The 20,000-nt window shown below is 52.9% G+C and overlaps 2 protein-coding genes across 2 annotated transcripts in view; one reads left to right on the forward strand and one right to left on the reverse strand.

Annotated features, from left to right (window-relative positions):
• The first annotated feature begins 3,774 nt into the window (after positions 1–3,774).
• On the forward strand, positions 3,775–13,842 carry LOC124465922 (serine/threonine-protein kinase DCLK2-like). Its single transcript, XM_047017580.1, has 15 exons — positions 3,775–4,920; positions 7,391–7,731; positions 9,633–9,759; positions 9,873–9,992; positions 10,102–10,190; positions 10,417–10,486; positions 10,707–10,812; positions 10,905–10,962; positions 11,118–11,237; positions 11,768–11,914; positions 12,020–12,153; positions 12,976–13,053; positions 13,143–13,239; positions 13,352–13,432; positions 13,691–13,842. The coding sequence occupies exons 1-15, from the start codon at positions 4,515–4,517 to the stop codon at positions 13,805–13,807; spliced, it is 2,091 nt and encodes a 696-aa protein (XP_046873536.1). The 5' UTR covers positions 3,775–4,514; the 3' UTR covers positions 13,808–13,842.
• Positions 13,843–15,815: 1,973 nt separating this feature from the next.
• LOC124465951 (SH3 domain-containing protein 19-like) overlaps positions 15,816–20,000 on the reverse strand; it is a 10,900-nt gene continuing 6,715 nt past the window's right edge. Inside the window, exons 6-14 of the mRNA XM_047017642.1 lie at positions 18,834–20,000; positions 18,329–18,497; positions 18,013–18,190; positions 17,679–17,900; positions 17,458–17,516; positions 17,124–17,382; positions 16,858–17,032; positions 16,525–16,616; positions 15,816–16,434 (exon numbers count right to left, since the gene is read on the reverse strand). The exon at positions 18,834–20,000 is cut by the window's right edge and continues 3 nt beyond it. Coding sequence (XP_046873598.1) covers positions 16,324–16,434; positions 16,525–16,616; positions 16,858–17,032; positions 17,124–17,382; positions 17,458–17,516; positions 17,679–17,900; positions 18,013–18,190; positions 18,329–18,497; positions 18,834–20,000 — 2,432 coding nt within the window. The 3' untranslated portion in view covers positions 15,816–16,323. The remainder of the gene's footprint in view (positions 16,435–16,524; positions 16,617–16,857; positions 17,033–17,123; positions 17,383–17,457; positions 17,517–17,678; positions 17,901–18,012; positions 18,191–18,328; positions 18,498–18,833) is intronic.

The following is a 20,000-nucleotide window of genomic DNA, read 5'->3' on the forward strand; positions in this document are numbered from 1 at the left end:
GCCATGTTCCAGGAAGGGATGTTATCATTATAATTACAATGTCATGTGATAGTGGAGGGGGGGAGAGAGGGAGGAAGGAGAGGGGAGAGAGAGAAGGAGAGAGGAGAGAGAGGGAGGGAGGAAGGAGAGAGAGAGGGAGGGAGGAAGGAGAGAGGGAGGAGCTGTTGAGGAAAAGAATATGTTCGTTAATTCAGTGCTCTGTCTCTCTCTCCCCCTCTCCCTCCCTCTCCCAGTCCTGTCTGTGTTGTTGGTGTGATTCTTCTTCTGTGGTAAACAGTGTGGTTCCCATCACCCCCAGCTTCCTGCACAAGAACCATGACCTGGACCAGCGCTGAACCCAGACTGGCCATCCCGGGGTGTGTGTGTGTGTGAGAGAGAGAGAGAGGCCACTATAAAGTGCTTAGATAATTATCATGTAGATATATTATTTCCATAAGTGTTATATAATATTTTATAAAAACATAATCATTCATCATCATCAGATGGATAATAAATATGATTATATATGATGTTTTCTATATTCTATATTGTGAAGCTCTCTCTTGGAAGTCGCTTTGGACAAAAGCGTCTGCTAAATGAATAAATGTAATGTAAATGTAATATTCCGATGTAGTCTGTATAAAAGTGAGTTACTGGTCTGTTAGTGGAGGCTCCATCCGTCGCTCAGCTGTCTGTCACAGGGAAGCTTCTGGAAATAAAGTTATTTTACTGATGAACCAGTGGCCTCCCTTTCTATACATCTGGTTGTGTGTGTGTATGTGTTTTGGGGGGGGGGGGGGGGGTGTATGAGGAAAAAAGTTGTAAATCTGATTTGATTAGATTTCCACTGTGCAGCATCCAATTACAAGTACACACACACAAATGTCTCATGTGGTTACCATATGAAACCAATATGGAAGAAACCTCTCTGCTTGTTCTCAACTAGTCCCCCCTATCACTTCCCCCCTCTCCTCTCTCCCCCCCTCCCCTCTATCTCCTCCCTCTTCTCTATCTCCCTCCTCCTCCCTTCATTTTCCTCCCTCTTCTCTCTCTCCCTCCCCCCTCCCCTCTCTGTCTCCCCCCCCCCCCTCTCTTCCTGTGTCTCTCTCTCCCTCCCCCTCCCCTCTCTGTCTCCCCCCCCCCTCTCTTCCTGTGCCTCTCTCTGGGTTTGTCTCCCCCACCGCTGCCCAAGGGAAACAGAGCAAACCGCACCGTAAAACACAGAGAAACTCAACTTTCCATATTAGACGTTACAGAGGTGTGTGTGTGAACCAGAAAGCGTTGGTGCGTAGCGTGGTAGCAGGGTGTGTAGTGTGGTAGCAGGGTGCGTAGCGTGGTAGCAGGGTGCGTAGCGTGGTAGCAGGATGTGTAGCGTGGTAGCAGGATGTGTAGCGTGGTAGCAGGATGTGTAGTGTGGTAGCAGGGTGTGTAGCGTGGTAGCAGGGTGCGTAGCGTGGTAGCAGGGTGTGTAGTGTGGTAGCAGGGTGCGTAGCGTGGTAGCAGGGTGTGTAGCGTGGTAGCAGGGTGCGTAGCGTGGTAGCAGGATGTGTAGCGTGGTAGCAGGATGTGTAGCGTGGTAGCAGGGTGCGTAGCGTGGTAGCAGGGTGCGTAGCGTGGTAGCAGGGTGCGTAGCGTGGTAGCAGGATGTGTAGCGTGGTAGCAGGGTGGGTAGTGTGGTAGCAGGATGTGTAGTGTGGTAGCAGGATGTGTAGCGTGGTAGCAGGGTGGGTAGTGTGGTAGCAGGATGTAGGGTGTAGGGTAGCGTGGTAGCAGGGTGGGTAGCGTGGTAGCAGGGTGGGTAGTGGGTGGTAGCAGGGTGTGTAGGGTGGTAGCAGGGTGTGTAGCGTGGTAGCAGGGTGGGTAGCGTGGTAGCAGGATGTGTAGTGTGGTAGCAGGATGTGTAGCGTGGTAGCAGGGTGGGTAGTGTGGTAGCAGGATGTGTAGGGTGGTAGCAGGGTGGGTAGCGTGGTAGCAGGGTGGGTAGTGTGGTAGCAGGATGTGTAGGGTGGTAGCAGGGTGGGTAGCGTGGTAGCAGGGTGGGTAGTGTGGTAGCAGGGTGTGTAGGGTGGTAGCAGGGTGGGTAGCGTGGTAGCAGGGTGGGTAGCGTGGTAGCAGGGTGTGTAGTGTGGTAGCAGGGTGCGTAGCGTGGTAGCAGGGTGTGTAGCGTGGTAGCAGGGTGTGTAGTGTGGTAGCAGGATGTGTAGCGTGGTAGCAGGGTGCGTAGCGTGGTAGCAGGGTGTGTAGCGTGGTAGCAGGGTGCGTAGCGTGGTAGCAGGATGTGTAGCGTGGTAGCAGGGTGGGTAGCGTGGTAGCAGGATGTGTAGTGTGGTAGCAGGATGTGTAGCGTGGTAGCAGGATGTGTAGCGTGGTAGCAGGGTGTGTAGCGTGGTAGCAGGATGTGTAGTGTGGTAGCAGGGTGTGTAGCGTGGTAGCAGGGTGCGTAGCGTGGTAGCAGGGTGCGTAGCGTGGTAGCAGGGTGGGTAGTGTGGTAGCAGGGTGGGTAGCGTGGTAGCAGGGTGGGTAGCGTGGTAGCAGGGTGCGTAGCGTGTTAGCAGGGTGCGTAGCGTGGCAGCAGGGTGCGTAGCGTGGTAGCAGGGTGGGTAGTGTGGTAGCAGGGTGGGTAGCGTGGTAGCAGGGTGCGTAGCGTGGTAGCAGGGTGGGGTAGCGTGGTAGCAGGGTGCGTAGCGTGGTAGCAGGGTGCGTAGCGTGGTAGCAGGGTGCGTAGCGTGGTAGCAGGGTGTGTAGCGTGGTAGCAGGGTGGGTAGCGTGGTAGCAGGGTGCGTAGCGTGGTAGCAGGGTGGGTAGCGTGGTAGCAGGGTGGGTAGCGTGGTAGCAGGGTGGGTAGCGTGGTAGCAGGGTGCGTAGCGTGTTAGCAGGGTGCGTAGCGTGGTAGCAGGGTGTGTAGCGTGGTATCAGGGTGTGTAGTGTGGTTGCAGGGTGCGTAGCGTGGTAGCAGGATGCGTAGCGCGGGGTAGCAGGGTGCGTAGCGTGGTAGCAGGGTGCGTAGCGTGGTAGCAGGGTGCGTAGCGTGGTAGCAGGATGTGTAGCGTGGTAGCAGGGTGGGGTAGTGTGGTAGCAGGATGTGTAGTGTGGTAGCAGGATGTGTAGCGTGGTAGCAGGGTGGGTAGTGTGGTAGCAGGATGTGTAGGGTGGTAGCAGGGTGGGTAGCGTGTTAGCAGGGTGCGTAGCGTGGTAGCAGGGTGCGTAGTGTGGACCACTAGTGGACCACGATCCACAGGTTGGGAATTGCTGGTCTAGCCCCTTTTCTGGCTCTTCGGACATTTCTCTCTCCTATCCTCCTCTCCTGTCCTCTCCAGAGACACACACACAGTCTGTGTGCTGTGCCAGTGACTCATGTCCTCTGATGATAATAAAGCTTATATAACAATGAAAGAAACTTGTTTCTGTGCACACGTCTGAATGTGTGTCCAGGTCTCATCCCTGGCGCTGCAGAATTCGCACAGCGCCCCGTGTGGTGTTCTGGTGGCACTGCACAGGCTCTCTATTGTCTCCATCTCTCTCTCTCTCTATGATAGATATAAATATATATATATATCTATCATTCTAGCTCTAGCTCTATTTCTCCATCTCTATCACTGACATCTATCACTGTCTCAATCTCTCTACATATTTATCTCTATATCTCCATCTATCCATCTCATCATCAATCTCTCTCAAATCTGTGGGTACCACACCTCATTATGTGAGTTCATCCCGTCTACTGTGGAGCGGTACGGCACTAGGACCATGCGGCGATCCTCTGGCCTCTGTCTCTCGTGGATGTTCGGTCCACCGCTCACCTGCTGGAGGAGCTCGCGCCGCAACGAGAAAGAAAGAGGAGGAGGGATGTGACGATCACGGGCGGAGGGGCTGTTGGTCTCCGTCTCTCTCGCGCTCTGTCTCTCTCTCTCCCTTGCCGCAGCCATGCTGTCTCGCGCATCCAACGCTGCAGCCACAAACCGGCGACGCGTGTCTAGGGCGTGCAAGGAATGAAACACGGTTGGTTTAGTGTCTGTGACGCTTCAACCTCTAATTTAGGATTCGCCGGGATACCGGGGACCTCGTAAGGAGTGCGCAAGAGCCTATAGCAACCATTTCGCCTGCGAAGACAACAGCCGTTTTCGCCTGTCACCGTGAACGTCTATGAGCCCGCGCACTGTCGATTATTCTGGTATCAACCTGTCATGAGGACGTTACCGGCATGATTGACTGGCCTTATTTATTGGGTGGAGTTAAACAGTGATAAAACCGAGAATCCCTTCCGACTATTGGAGCGTGATTTGGAGCTCAACGGGACATGCTCACGTAGTCTTGCTGCTGTTCGCAGCGGTGTTACCGGGGAGAACGGCTCGTTAGCAGGACGATACTCGTTGATGCAGGGATGTGATTAGTTTGACTTCGCCATTACCGTTACAAGAAACTGACCCGGCTCTGTTTGGATCCCGGTCAGAGCCACATGTGGTTCTCGGGGATTAGTGAGGTCTACACAACGTTACGATTCGGTACCGGGACCGTGTGAGACCACGGAAGCAGCAATGTCTCTTAGTAAGAGTATTGAACTGGAGCATTTTGATGAGCGGGATAAAACACGCCGGGGCCGGTCCACGCGCAGCAAAGGCACTGACACCGGCTCTGGCTCGCGGGGCAGCAGCCTGGTCCCGAGCCCCGCGCACAGCACCAACTGCAGCTACTACCGCACGCGCACACTCCAAGCGCTCACCTCGGAGAAGCGTGCCAAAAAGGTGAGGTTTTACCGGAATGGAGACCGGTACTTCAAAGGGCTGGTGTATGCAGTCTCGAGCGACCGGTTTCGTTCCTACGACGCTCTTCTGATGGAACTCACTCGATCGCTCGCGGACAACCTGCACCTGCCACAGGGCGTGCGCACCATCTACAAGGTGGATGGGACCAAAATCACGAACTTGGACGAACTGGCGGAGGGTAAGGAGAGACACACAGCTGCCAATCACTCACGTGCACATCAATCACTCACGTCCACGTCAATCAATGAAACCATATTAATGAAGGTTGCAGGTTTTTTCGTTATGATCAGTATCAGTCCCATCACCAGTGTGAGTCTGTCAGGTTAGACTGTCTTCCCAGCAGCAACACACACTTCCTGGTGGACCTCCAGCCTGTCTCTGATTGGCTGGTGGACCTCAAGTCTGTCTGTGATTGGCTGGTGGTGCTCCATATTGTTTATGATTGGCCAGTGGAGCTGCAGCATGTCTGTGATTGGCTGTGTATGATTCACATTAATCTGTAATGCATTTGGCCTGGAATCAATCAAATAATGATTGAATGAATCTCAGATATGGATGGAAGAAGCATGACTGGAAACTAGGAGGGAGGGAGGGAGGGAGGGAGGGCGGGCAGTAATGGGACTCTCAGGATAATGGAATAACTTGCCCAGTCTGGTGCAGTGAAACAGAGATGGACTTGCTTTCATCAAATCAACATTTATTTCTATAGCCCTTTTTACACGCAAGCATGTCACAGAGGGTTTCACATACGCCCATAGAACTGCCCCTCAACCAACCTAAACCCTCAAGGAAGACAAGGGAATAGCTCCCAGAAAAATTCACTGCAGGAGAAAAAATTGAAGAAACCTTTGGAGGAGCTATTCAGAGAGGGATCCCCTCCTCCAGAGACGGTTGGTAGGAGAGAGGAGCAGAACACAAGCTAAACATAGTCATACAGTGTCAATGGGTTATGAAACACCAAAATCCATTGCTCAACTTGGTAGGAAGGGACCGGGAAACTCACTGTTGACCGTCATGGAGACTGGTTTCTGGTTGGCGACCAGGTCCAGGTCCTTTCATGGATCAGGACTTGCTTTCTGTTTCTGAATCTCCTCACCTCTCCTCTCCAAGAGAGATTATTTCAGGGAGTCACAGGATTATGATAAAAGTTTTCCACCTCTGCTAAAGGTGAGAGATGCTGTGGTTGTCAGGGGCAACCGCATAGCAACCAATGTCACACAGTGTCACCAGTCAGCAAGGTCACACTGGGCAGTCCTTACCTGAGGGGATGAGAGAGAGAGAGAGAGAGAGACAGAGAGAGGGGGAGGAGGGGCAGAGGGGAGAGAGAGAGAGAGATCGAGAGAGAGGGGTAGATACAGAGAGAGGGGGAGGAGGGGCAGAGGGGAGAGAGGGAGACTGAATGACACAGACAGAGAGAGGGAGAGGAGGAGAGGTGTGGATTGCCTTATAAGGTAATCCATGTGAGGGCCAGCTGCCTGCAGAACCTAGACTGTAGAACATTAGAACCTAGACTGTAGAACAGCAGAACCTAGACTGTAGAACAGCAGCACCTATAGAACAGCAGAACCTAGACTGTGGAACAGCAGCACCTATAGAACAGCAGACCCTAGACTGTAGAACAGCAGAACCTAGACTGTAGAACAGCAGACCCTAGACTGTAGGACAGCAGACCCCAGACTGTAGAACAGCAGACCCTAGACTGTAGAACAGCAGACCCTAGAATGTAGAACAGCAGACCCTAGACTGTGGGACAGCAGACCCTAGACTGTGGAACAGCAGCACCTAGACTGTAGAACAGCAGACCCTAGACTGTAGAACAGCAGACCCTAGACTGTAGAACATCAGACCCTAGACTGTGGAACAGCAGACCCTAGACTGTAGAACAGCAGACCCTAGACTGTGGGACAGCAGACCCTAGACGGTAGAACATCAGACCCTAGACTGTGGAACAGCAGACCCTAGACTGTAGAACAGCAGACCCTAGACTGTGGAACAGCAGCACCTAGACTGTAGAACATCAGACCCTAGACTGTAGAACAACAGCACCTAAAGAACAGCAACACCTAGACTGTGGAACAGCAGACCCTAGACTGTAGAACAGCAGCACCTATAGAACAGCAGACCCTAGACTGTAGAACAGCAGACCCTAGACTGTAGAACAGCAGACCCTAGACTGTGGGACAGCAGACCCTAGACTGTAGAACATCAGACCCTAGACTGTAGAACAGCAGCACCTATAGAACAGCAGCACCTAGACTGTGGAACAGCAGACCCTAGACTGTAGAACAGCAGACCCTAGACTGTAGAACAGCAGAACCAGTGTATTGACAGGGTTAACAGCAGAGGAAAGCTGGTTAGTGTGTATTGATCTGGAGCACTGTGACTCTGACATGATACTAACAACATCTGAGGGTTTCAAATGGAGCTGCAATCAGGACAACGTCCAGTGACCACTGTGTGTGTGTGTGTGTGCGGGGGAGGGAGGGGGGTAGGGGTGAGGGGGTTCAGGATCAGATCTGGGCAGTCAGGTTGGAAGAGACAGCAGGTGTCAAGTCTGCTCTCATCATACACATACACACACGCACATCCAGTGTTTACGTCTCCTAACCCTTTCTCTCTCTTCTCCCCCCCGTCTCCTCCCCACCAAGGAGAGAACTATGTGTGTGCGTCCAACGAGCCCTTCAGGAAGGAGGAGTACTCCAAGATCTCTGTCCCCAGCTGGAGGCCCGGGGCAGGGGTGGCAGGGAAGCCCGGGGCTGGGGGGGCCCGGGGGGAGGGCAGGGGGGAGGCCCGGGGGGAGGGAAAGGACTTCATCAAGCCCAAGCTGGTGACGGTGATCCGTAGCGGGGGGCGACCCAGGAAGGCTGTGAGGATCCTCCTGAACAAGAAGACAGCCCAGTCCTTCAGTCAGGTCCTGGAGGACATCACCGACGCCATCAAGCTGGACTCTGGAGCTGTCAAGAAGATCTACACTCTGGACGGCAAGCAGGTGGGGGAGGAGGAGAGGGGGGAGGAGGGGAGGGGGGGGGGGAGGGGAGGAGGAAGGAGAGGAGGAGGGGGAAGGAGAGGAGGGGGGAGAAGAGGAGGGGAGGGGGAAGGAGAGGAGGGGGAAGGAGAGGAGGGGGAGGAGAGGCAGGGTGTGGGAGGGTGGGTTTAGAACTAGTTTGGTGAGAGGAGCAAGAAAAAGGAGTGTGCGCAGGGGGGGGGGGGGGGGGGGGCAGGGTGTGTGTAATGACTGGGGAGGAATGTGAGTCATATAGACAGGCAGGGCTAACATCTGGTACCTGTCTGTCTGCATGTTACCTGTCTATCTGCATGTTACCTGTCTGTCTGACAGTTACAAGAACTCAATGATCTGCATATCCGTTAGTTGGAACAGACAGTTTACAACTTGTGTATGTGTGTTCACCCCAAGAGCAGGCTACCATTGTGCTGCAGGGTGGCTACCATGGCAACTACTTTCTCCCTTTCCCTCTTCACTCACTCACACACACACAGACACATGGCAGTCCAGCAGTGTGATAGAAGGGGAGGAATTAGGGAGAGGACAGGAGAGAGGGAAGAGAGTTAAGAGGGAAAAGGAGAAAAAATGGAGAGAGAGTTGAGGGTGAAAGGGAAGAGGAGAGGAGCAGGAGGAGAGGAGCAGGAGGAGCAGGAGGAGGAGGAGGAGGAGGAGAGGAGCAGGAGGAGGAGGAGGAGGAGAGATGCATTAGTATGCCAGAGTGCTTCTTCTGCAGAACAGGAGGGAACCCTGAAACACTGATGTACTCACAAGGAGAGGGAAAGGAGAGAGGGAGAATGGAGGAGAGAGGGAGGGAGAGGAGGAAGGAGAGAGGGAGGGAGAGGAGGAAGGAGAGAGGGAGGGAGAGGAGGAAGGAGAGAGGGAGGGAGAGGAGGAAGGAGAGAGGGAGGGATAGGAGGAAGGAGAGAGGGAGGGAGAGGAGGAAGGAGAGAGGGAGGGAGAGGAGGAAGGAGAGAGGGTGGGGTAAGAGGAAGGAGAGAGGGAGGGAGAGGAGGAAGGAGAGAGGGAGGGGGAGGAGAGAGGGAGAGTTCCTTGGTGAGACATCATCTATTGTATTAACTGTGAGAGCCTCTCACCCAGTCACACAAAAGACACTTGTCCCACAGGAGGGGTGGGGCTGTGTGTGTGTGTGTGTGTGTGTGTGTGTGCGCGCATGTGCAGCCAAGCAAACAGACTAAGCTGCCAGTTTTCCCTAGCAACTGTACATCATATCATTCCTGTAAAAGCTTCCCTCTCTCTTTCCCTCTCTCTTTCCCCCTCTCTTTCCCCCTCTCTTTCCCTCTCTCTTTCCCCCACTCTTTCCCTCTCTCTCTCTCTCTCTCTCTCTCTCTCTCTCTCTCTCTCTCTCTCTCTCTCTCTCTCTCTCTCTCTCTCTCTCTCTCTCTCTCTCTCTCTCTCTCTCTCTCTCTCTCTCTCAAAGGATTGATGTACGTTTGTATTTAATCCTCGAGACCTTTTTGGAGAGTGTGTGTGTGTGTGATCTTATCGCCAGCGGCTAACATGATTAGAATTCTGGGACATCCAGCTCTCAGCCTGCTTAGTCAGTCTGACAGTTAGACACACACACACACAGCTGACATGGTGACACGGTTTATTAGTTGTGGATGGAGACTACCTCTAGTGGATATATAGGACTGGGGTTTATGTGTGTGTTCCCTAGGTTACCAATGTGCATGTTTCCTAGGTGACAAGGATGTGTGTGTGTTTACTATGTAACCTCTGTGTGGGTTGCCTAGGTGATCTGAGTGTGTGTGTGTGTGTGCGTGTGTGTTGCCTAGTTGGCCAGTGTGTGTGTGTGTGTGTGTTGCCCAGGTGACCTGAGTGTGTGTGTGTTGCCCAGGTGACCTGAGTGTGTGTGTGTTGCCCAGGTGACCAGCCTGCAGGACTTCTTCGGGGATGATGATGTGTTCATGGCGTGTGGGCTGGAGAAGTTCCGCTACGCTCAGGATGATGTGCTGCTCACGCACAGCGGCAAGACCCCGCCCTACCTCAACGGTGAGGTCATCACAATTCTCACTGCTCATTGGTCCGTTCATTAATGGATTCATTGAATGATTGACGGTTGTTTATCTATTTCCATCCATCTTTTTTCTATTTCTCTCTTTCAGAGTCCAGACTGAAGTCCTCTCGCTCCACCACTCCCCTCAAGCCTACATTACCCAGAAGCCTCTGCACCTCAGTCAAAACCCTGCCCAAAACTCCACCCAGGACCAAGTCACCTGGCCCAGGTAGTAACCGCAGCCCCAACACTGCTAACCAATCAGACACTAGCACCCACACTGCTAACTATCACTTAATTTGGCCAATCCCAGACTGATCTTCTTTTCCCTTCTCCAGCCAATGAGACGGCCGGGCAGGCAGCTGTGGTGAGGTCAGCAAGGGCTAGCCCCTCCCCCACCAGCCCAGGAGCCAGACGCAACCTCAAGGTGAGGAGGGGGGAGGGGGGGAGGGGGGAGGAACCAGGAGAGTACAGATGTCTCAAGAAAAGAAGAAGCACTTATGACATTACTGGAGGCTAAACTCTCTCTGTCCTCTTTCACCTCTCTCCTCCCTCTGTTCCCCCCCTCCTCCCCCTCCCTCTTCCCTCTTCCCCTCCCTTCCTCCCTTCCCCCCTCTTCCCCTCTCCCCCTCCTCCTCCCCTCCCCTCCTCAGATCTCTCCTCTTCATGCTTCATCAGATGTAAATGGTGCAGCAGACCACACAGACGAGCTGAGCCCTGAAGGTACACGTGTGTGTGTGTGTTTCCACGTGTGTGTGCATGTCTGCGTGTGTGTGTTTCCCCGTGTGTATCCACGTGTCCGTGTGTGTGTGATACAGGTTGGCACATCTGGCAACATCACGCCACCTCACCATGCCAACCAGCATGAAGCAGTGTGTGTGTGTGTGTGTGTGTTTGTGTGTGTGTGAGCGCGTGCTGACCTGCTCTACCCTGTGTGCTCCAGTGAACGGGAACACAGAGCTGTCGTCCTGTAAGATCAGAGAGAAGTACCAGGTGGGCCGTGTGATCGGAGACGGGAACTTTGCTGTGGTGAAGGAGTGTGTGGAGAGGTAGGTATCCACACACACACACACACAGTAGTAGTAGTAGTGTGATATCCTGCTGGTGACATGCTGTGTGTGTGTGTGTGTGTGTGTGTCAGGTCTACAGGACAGGAGTTTGCTCTGAAGATCATTGACAAAGCTCGCTGCTGTGGGAAGGTAGCGTCCTCAACAACAACCGTGTTCAGGATTGATTGATACCAGTACAGATCTCAGGATTGATTGATACCAGTACAGATCTCAGGATTGATTGATTTTAGTATTGATATCAGTATTGGTGTGTGTGTGTGTGAACTGTGTGTGTGTGTGAGCAGGAGCACCTGATAGAGAACGAGGTGGCTGTGTTGAGGAAGGTTCGCCACCCCAGCATCATCCAGCTGATCGAGGTGGACGACACACCCACAGAGCTGTTCCTGGTCATGGAGCTGGTCAAGGTGCACACACACACTACACACACACTACACACACACTACACACACACTACACACACACTACACACACACTACACACACACACACACACACTACACACACACTACACACACACTACACACACACTACACACACACTACACACACACTACACGCACACACACACACACTACACACACACACTACACGCACACACACACACACTACACACACACTACACACACACTACACACACACTACACACACACACACTACACGCACACTACACGCACACACACACACACACTACACGCACACACACGCACACGCTACACGCACACACACAAACTACACGCACACATGCGCACAATTTTACACAAATACCGTAAATCTTCATAATGAAAAAGTCATTTTTGTTTGTTTGTTGGTGTTGTTTATACGTATGTGTGTGTATATGTATGTGTTAACTGTGTGTGTGTGTGTGTGTGTATATGTATGTGTTAACTGTGTGTGTGTGTGTGTGTGTATATGTATGTGTTAACTGTGTGTGTGCAGGGAGGGGACCTCTTTGATGCCATCACGTCCTCCACCAAGTACACAGAGAGAGACGCCAGTGCCATGGTGTTTAACCTGGCCGGAGCCCTCAAGTACCTGCACAGCATGAGCATCGTGCACAGGGACATCAAGCCAGAGAACCTGCTGGTACACACACACTTATACTATACACACACACACATACTGTATATACACACACTTTTCTGCCTCCATTCTTTCCCTGTGTCAGATGGTGTGTGTGTGTGTGTCCAGGTGTGTGAGTATCCAGACAGTACCAAGTCTCTGAAGCTGGGGGACTTTGGCCTGGCCACGCTGGTGGAGGGGCCCCTGTACACCGTCTGTGGGACCCCCACCTATGTGGCCCCGGAGATCATAGCAGAGACAGGGTACAGCCACGCATGTGTGGGTGTGTGTGAGAGAGAGAGAGAGAAAAAGAGGGAGAGAAAGGGAGAGAGAGAGAGAGGGAGAGAAAGAGAGAAAGAGAGAGAGATGTATTGCAATCAAAACATTCTCAAAACAACTTCATTCTATAGCCCTAACATTGTAGAACTCTAGCATTCTAAAGCTCCAACATTCTAGAACTCTAGTATTCTATAGCTCCAACATTCTTGCTCGATATTCTAGTACGCTAACGTCCTAGTATGCCAACATTATACGACTGCTACATTGTTGGACTGTATTTGTTTGGGAGAGGGTGACGGAGAAAGATGGAGACAATCTGTTTGAGAGAAGCTAGGTTAATCTTTTCTTGTGTGCGTGACGGCAAGATAAGCACTCATCTCTCACTCACACACACACACAAGAAAAACCTATTCACTCTCTTGTGTGTCAGAGAGAAAGAGAGAGATAAGTGTTTGAATGTGTGTGAGAGTTGAGTGGCTGGTGTACTGTGTGTGTCTGTGTGTGTGAGAGAGATGAGTGGTTTGTGTATGCGTGTGTGTGTGTGAGAGAGAGAGAGATGAGTGGTTTGTGTATGTGTGTGTGTGTGAGAGAGAGAGAGAGATGAGTGGTTTGTGTATGCAGGTGTGTGTGTTTCCTGTCTCCTTCTCAACTGTACTGTTGTCTAAATTTCCGTTCTACGATACAGTGGTGTGTGTCTGTGTGTGTCTGTGTGTGTGAGCGAGCGAGAGAGGGGCAGTGTGAGCGTGTAATGAAAGAAAAACTACTACCTTGATCTCACCCCCCTTCTGTGTGTGTGTGTGTGTCAGGTACGGTCTGAAGGTAGATATCTGGGCTGCAGGAGTGATTGCCTACATCCTGCTCTGTGGGTTCCCCCCCTTCCGAAGGTCAGTTGGTATGACCCAACACACACACATACACAAACACTTACTGGAATCAATACTGATCCATACTCATAACATCCTCCCCCCTCCAGTGAGAACAACGTTCAGGAGGAGCTGTTTGAGCAGATCCTGAAAGGGAAGCTCGAGTTCCCCTCCCCCGACTGGGACAACATCAGCCTGCCTGCCAAGGTAGAGAACATCACAACTCCACAGTGCACAACCCAATAATATGAGAAAAGGTCCAACTAAAGGCCTATTATTGTGGCCAGTACTGACGCTGTCATGTGACCCCATGTCTCAGATGCTGATTGGTCAGATGCTGCAGGTGAACGTGGGGTCTCGCTGCACAGCGGAGGAAGTTCTGTCTCACCCCTGGGTGACGGTACGCATGCACACACTCACACACACACACACCACACACACACTCAGCACACCACACACACACACACACCACACACACTCAGCACACCACACACACACACTCAGCACACCACACACACACACACCACACACACACACACACACTCAGCACACCACACACACACTCACCACACACTCAGCACACACACACACACGCACACACTCACCACACACTCTCTTGAGCTTTCTGACATGACTCACCATTGTGTGTCATCTCCAGGATGAACCTACTGCAGAGGGTCACAGTGTTCCCATGGAGACGTCATCTGTTCCCCCCGCCCAGACGGAGACCAGCCCAACCCTCCAGACCAGACCCCTCCCCTCTCCTCTATGCTGATCAGACCCCTCCCCTCTCCTCTATGCTGATCAGACCCCTCCCCTCTCCTCTATGCTGATCAGACCCCTCCTCTCCTCTATGCTGATCAGACCCCTCCCCTCTCCTCTATGCTGATCAGACCCCTCTCCTCTCCTCTATGCTGATCAGACCCCTCTCCTCTCCTCTATGCTGATCAGACCCCTCCCCTCTCCTCTCCTCTATGCTGATCAGACCCCTCCCCTCCCCTCTCCTCTATGCTGATCAGACCCCTCCCCTCTCCTCTATGCTGATCAGACCCCTCCCCTCCCCTCTCCTCTATGCTGATCAGACCCCTCCCCTCTCCTCTATGCTGATCAGACCCCTCCCCTCTCCTCTCCTCTATGCTGATCAGACCCCTCTCCTCTCCTCTATGCTGATCAGACCCCTCCCCTCTCCTCTATGCTGATCAGACCCCTCCCCTCTCCTCTATGCTGATCAGACCCCTCTCCTCTCCTCTATGCTGATCAGACCCCTCCCCTCTCATGTCCTTTCTGACTCTCTCTCTCTCTCTCTCTCTCCGTAACTTAATCCAATCTCTCTCTTAGTGCTCTCCTCTACTGTCTTCCACCCCCCTCCCCCTCCCTCTGACACCTCCAAGGAGAGGGTTGTGTGTGTGTATATAGTGTGTACATATCATCCTGTATATAGTAGTGTTTGTTTGTGTGTGTGTGTGTGTCCAGTAGGATTCCTGTAGCGGTCTCCAAGAGAGAGCTGGCCTCAGAAACTGTCGTTGGCTAATCATGACCCAACGCTTTAGTGTCATCTTGATATTTCAGTCCTAGGAGTGTGTGTGTGTGTGTGTGTGTGTTGGAGGACAGATGAGCAGGTCATCTCCTAGCTTGGCTGACTGTCTTCTCTACACCCATAGTTGTACCTGTTAAAACAACAATCCCACCATTCAGTGTTCCAAAGTGCTCATGAGTTCTAGAGTTCTGTTATTATTCTACACTCTTCAGGAGTCTTCATCACATGTCCCTCCTCTGAGCTCTGCAGCACTAGAAGTACTGTAGAAGTGTTTTAGAAGTATTGTAGAAGTGCTGCAGGCCTCTCAACCAAGTTCTACTTGTTATGACCAGAAACTCAAACCATGATGATCATATTGATGACCTGGAACTCCCTCCTCCTGGTCCAACCATCTGACAATATCATATGTTCTCAAGCCAACACCCATGTAGCCCCGTGTGTGTGTGTGTAAACAGGGTCACAATCTTGCTTTGTATTTGTGAAACGAAGGAACCAGAAAGTGCATCAAACTGTGATAATAAAACCTGAACCACGCTGTGTCTGTGTGCTGAAACGACTCGACGACTCAGACAGGAAACACAATAGAAACCTGAACAGTTGCGGTTTGTGAAAGATACGAAATTCAAGGGAACACCACAACCCTGAGCCCACTGGGGCTCCGACCAGGACAGTCAACTACAGACTAACAGGTGGAGCAGCTGTGTGCTGGAATGAACTTTGTTTGGGCATTCGATTCTGGGAACTAATAACATTAAAATACATGAAACGTATACTTCTGCGCCTATATTTAACAACCTGTCTGCATGTCTATGTTGTGTGTAGTAGGACACCGAACCTGGAGTGGAACCGCTGGCTCATGCTGCGGCTTTGGGGGTCAGAGGTCAGGGTTCTCCACAGTACAGCAGAGGTCAGGGTACTCCACAGTACAGCAGAGGTCAGGATCCGGCTGCTTCAACAGCATTTGGTAGCTGCAGTAAACTTTCCATACTAACACCGTCGCCTTCCCCAGACACACAAGCTCACACAGACACAAACACACGTTAACACACACCACAGGAGCAGCCAGTAGGTCTCACCACTTCCTGTTAGCAGCTGTAAGGTTTCTCTCTCCGTTGACACTCCCTCCTTGTAGAGGTCCACCAACAGCAGGTTCCTACAAGGTTCTGCACTTCCTCCCATCACCACCAGAGGGCAGTAGCTCATATCTGAGCACCTTGGCTCAGAGACAAACACACAGAAGCAGGAATCACCATCATTACATCTCATCAGGATTTTATTTGGATTAAAAAGCTTGGCAGGAATTTGAGAGTAGCACAGTTATCAACCAGTCAAACACGTAAACACACGACAGCCATGACATGACCTGTCTTGTGCCAGGAGCCGACATTCCAGGCTCAGGGCCACAGGCAGCAGTGAGGAACTGGTCTAACTAGTCCGCCCTAGGACCACAATACAAACAGCAGTACAACCTCCACAATCATCTTTGAACTGCAATAGTATTTAGAATGTTGAGTTTCAAAACATAGTAGTAGTGTAGAGTTCTGGAATGTAGTAGAGTTCTATAAGTTTGTAGAGTTTTGAAATGTAGTAGTGTTCTAGAATGTAGTAGAGTTCTAGAAGTTTGTCCAGTTAGAAGAGTTCCAGAATGTAAGACACGTAGTTCTGTAGTCCTCAGGTCAGCAGGGATATGTAGTCCTCAGGTCAGCAGGGATATGTAGTCCTCATGTCAGCAGGGATATGTAGTTCTGTAGCCCTCAGGTAAGCAGGGATATGTAGTTTTTGGGCACCAGACCACGCTTCCCACCTGCATCCCCAATAAACCACTCCTCATCCACAGACTCCACCCCTGTTACCAGGTCTCCAGCCTGTGGGGGGGGGGGGGGGGGGGGGGGGGTTAATGAACTGAAAGGTGACAGTACAAATAGTCACACACACTCTCTGTAACACACACCTACCTTCAGAGTCAGTTCATCCTCACTTTCTGCGCTGAAGTCAAACAAGACCTGGGCCACACCCACAACCATAGTCTGGCCTGCTATTGGCTGAGCTGCAGAGAAAACAGGAAGTGAAGCCAAAACAGACAGGTGGAGAGACTGTCTAGTTCACTGTAACTAGGGTGAGTGTGTACCTATGTGAGTGTCTGTGTGTGTGTACCTGGGCAGATGTATTTGTGTGTGTGTACCTGTGTGTACCTGTCCAGGTGTGTGTGTGTGCTTGTCCAGGTGTGTGGGTGTACCTGTCCAGATGTGTGTGTGTGTACCTGTCCAGGTGTGTGTGTGTGTGTGTACCTGTCCAGGTGTGTGTGAAGGCAGAGGGGTAGAGGCCCTCCCTGCTGCCCAGTCTTCCTCTGCTCCAGGCTGCGTCGACACGCTGGGTCACTGTGATCAGCGCCCCCTTCAGGAAGGACAGGTCGTCTGCAGTCTGACCTGGGAAGTCAAACAGAGCCACGTCCCAGCCCTCCCCCTGCACACACACACACACACACACACATTACAACAAATGAGCACATTCTAGCACACATACTCATTGTGGTCAGGAAGGTATGTGTGTGTACCTCATCGTGGTCAGGTGTGTTAGTCTCCGTTGTCAGCTCGGATGTCGTCTGGGCAACCTCCCGTTTCCCTGACGATGGGGAGAGCTCCTCCACCACCTGGGTGAAGCTGAGGGGGAAGATCCCCGTTCGCCCGTGGACATGGCCCCGCCCCCACTCCTGACCAATCACCTCGCTCAGGGCGATGACATCACCCTGGGAGAAGGTGAGCTCATCCTTGTCTGCTCCCTCAAAGTCAAATCTGGCAACACACCGCGGGCCACTGCACACACACACACAGGTGGTCTGTAGTATGTGTGTGTGTGTGTGTGTATATAAGTGTGTGTGTGCAGCTCACCTGCCAGGTGCTGGTGTGGTCATGTTCTTCTGATCACTGAGGTGGTCTGGTAGGATGAGCTGGAGGAGAGAGAGAGGGGGAGAGAGAGGGAGGGAGAGAGAGAGGGGGAGAGAGAGAGAGAGTGAGGGAGAGAGAGGGGGAGAGAGAGAGAGAGACCTTCGTAGGTAAACAAACCAAAACTAAAGTCTTCTTCTTCCTCTTCTTCAACATGTAACACCTACCTGCAGCTCCGATAAGTTCTTCTCTTTACAGACTGGCTCTGATTGGTCGAGTTGGTGGACGACATGTTCTGATTCATAGTCCAGGTCAAGGAGAGGTTTTGATTGGTCAGAGAGAGGAGTGATGACCTTCGTTGATCCCTGAAGCTCTTTATCATCCAGTAGGCTTTCATTGGGGGAGGGGCTTGTGTCCTCCAGAACCACCATCACTTCCTGTTCCTGTTTCTAAGCCACAAACGCTGAGATTTAGTGACGAGACAACCTGGTGTGTGTGTGTGCAGGCGTGTGTGTGCAGGTGTGTGTGTGTGTGTGTGTGTGCAGGTGTGTGTGTGTGTACCATATAGCTGTTGAAGAGAGGGTGTCCAGGTGTGGGTCTGGGGGGAAGAGGCGGGCCCTTCCGGCTTGCCCTCTGACCCCGTGTCTGATTGGCTGGCCCAGTCTGGGGAGGGGGTGGTCTGCCAGGGCTGGCCCTGATTGGAGGAGGGCGCAGGGGGAGGTGCTTAACCCCTGAAGGCCTGGGACAGAGAGAGGTTAGTGTGTGTGTGTATATGTGTGTGTGTGTGTGTATATATGTGTGTGTGTGTGTATGTGTATATATGTGTGTGTATATACGCGTGTGTGTGTGTATGTGTGAGGAACGAACACAGCCTTACCGGGGAGGAAGAGGAGGGTCAGGTGAAGAGCTTTCAGGTTTGGAGGGGGGGGTCTTCCTTTGGGCTGGGGATGGGGCAGAGGCTGAGGGTCTCAGACCAGGCTTGGAGGCCGGGGAGGGAGGCCGGAGGCCAGGTTTGGAGGCTGGGGCTGGGGGGCTGCAGTCTCCTGCTAACAGAAGGGTCATGGAACAACACTCAGACAGGCTGGATGAAATATACTGACACACACAGACCCTGTTGTTTTCATTTCACATGCTGCATTACGTCATAAATAACCTCTCTCTCTCTCTACTCCCCCTCCCCCTCCCTCCCCCCCTCTCTCTCTTTCCCTGTTCACACTGTCAAACACTCTATTGTACACTGCAGCCAGTGGCTTACCTCATTCACACACTCTCACACACACACACACACACACACACACACTCTCTCTCACACACACACACACACACACACACTCTCTCTCACACACTCACACACACACACACACTCTCTCTCACACACTCACCGCTGGCTCTGCGGTCTGACGTCAGTGCTGATGGTTTGTGAGTGACAGCTGGACGAGGGGGCGTGGCCTTGGGGAGGGAGGAGGAGGAGGAAGAGGGGGGGCTCTGGAGGTCTGTGGAGGGTTTAGGGGGCAGAGCCAGAACAACCTGCCCAGCCAGGGTGCTCCTATCCTGGGGAGGCATCACTGCACTGGCCCTGGGGCCTGCTGGAGGTCTGGGAGGGGGGCGAGGTGGGAGGGAGGGCAGGTCTATGGGGGAGATCCTGTGGGGAGGGGGGCGCGGGGCGGGGGTGGGGGCAGGGGAGGGGGTGAGGGTGGGGGCAGGGGAGGGGGTGAGGGAGTCGCTGGGTTGGGGGATCCAGGCGTCCACCATGGAGTTTCTGTTTTCCCAGCATGCTTTGCTCTGCGGCTTTGGGGCAATGGGCGGAGCGATGGGCGGAGCTTGTTTCTGGGCGCGGGGGCGCGGTTCCGGTCTCTTGGCAACAACGGGCGCCTCTGTATTACCTAGGTTACTGTCTCCATAGTTACTGTCCGCCCGCTGTTGTTCAAAGGCCTGTATCCTGGCCCTCAGTGCGGCCATGTCCTCCTCCTCCTCCTCTCCCTCCTCCTCCTCCTCTCCCTCCTCTCCCTCCTCTCCCTCCTCCTCCTCTCCCGACTCACTCGGCCCACTCCCGTTGCTACGGCGATCGTGGAAGCCCCAGTCGTCCGAGCTGAAGGCTTCCAGCAGCTCCTGGAGGTACTTCCCCTGGAACACTTCCTGGTTGGTGATTTCACTTCCTGTCTGTCCGTCGTCCCTCAGCCTGACCAGCGTCTGAACTTTGACCTCACAGCTGATTGGACGTAGGCTTGCCTTGGAGCGGGGCCGGGGGCGAGGCCTGGGGCGGTCAGGGGGAGGATCGGAGGGAGTCGTCACGGCAACAGGGGTGGGAGGCTCCCATTGGTCAGTCTGGTCCCCAGAGCTCAGAGGTGAGATCAGGTCGCTCAGCAGGTCAGGACAGGAGAGTGTGTGTGTGACAGAGCGTGTGCTGGGTTCAGAGAGTGTGTGTGTAGAGGAGTGTGTGCTGGGCTCAGAGTGTGTGTGTGCAGAGGAGTGTGTGTGTGGTCCTGGAGAGGAGAAAGGAGCAGACACACGCAGAGAGAAGGAGGGGCGTGGGGGTTTGGCTGGTCTCC

Source organism: Hypomesus transpacificus, unplaced genomic scaffold (genome assembly GCF_021917145.1).
Source record: "Hypomesus transpacificus isolate Combined female unplaced genomic scaffold, fHypTra1 scaffold_61, whole genome shotgun sequence".
Taxonomy (NCBI): Eukaryota; Metazoa; Chordata; class Actinopteri; order Osmeriformes; family Osmeridae; genus Hypomesus; species Hypomesus transpacificus.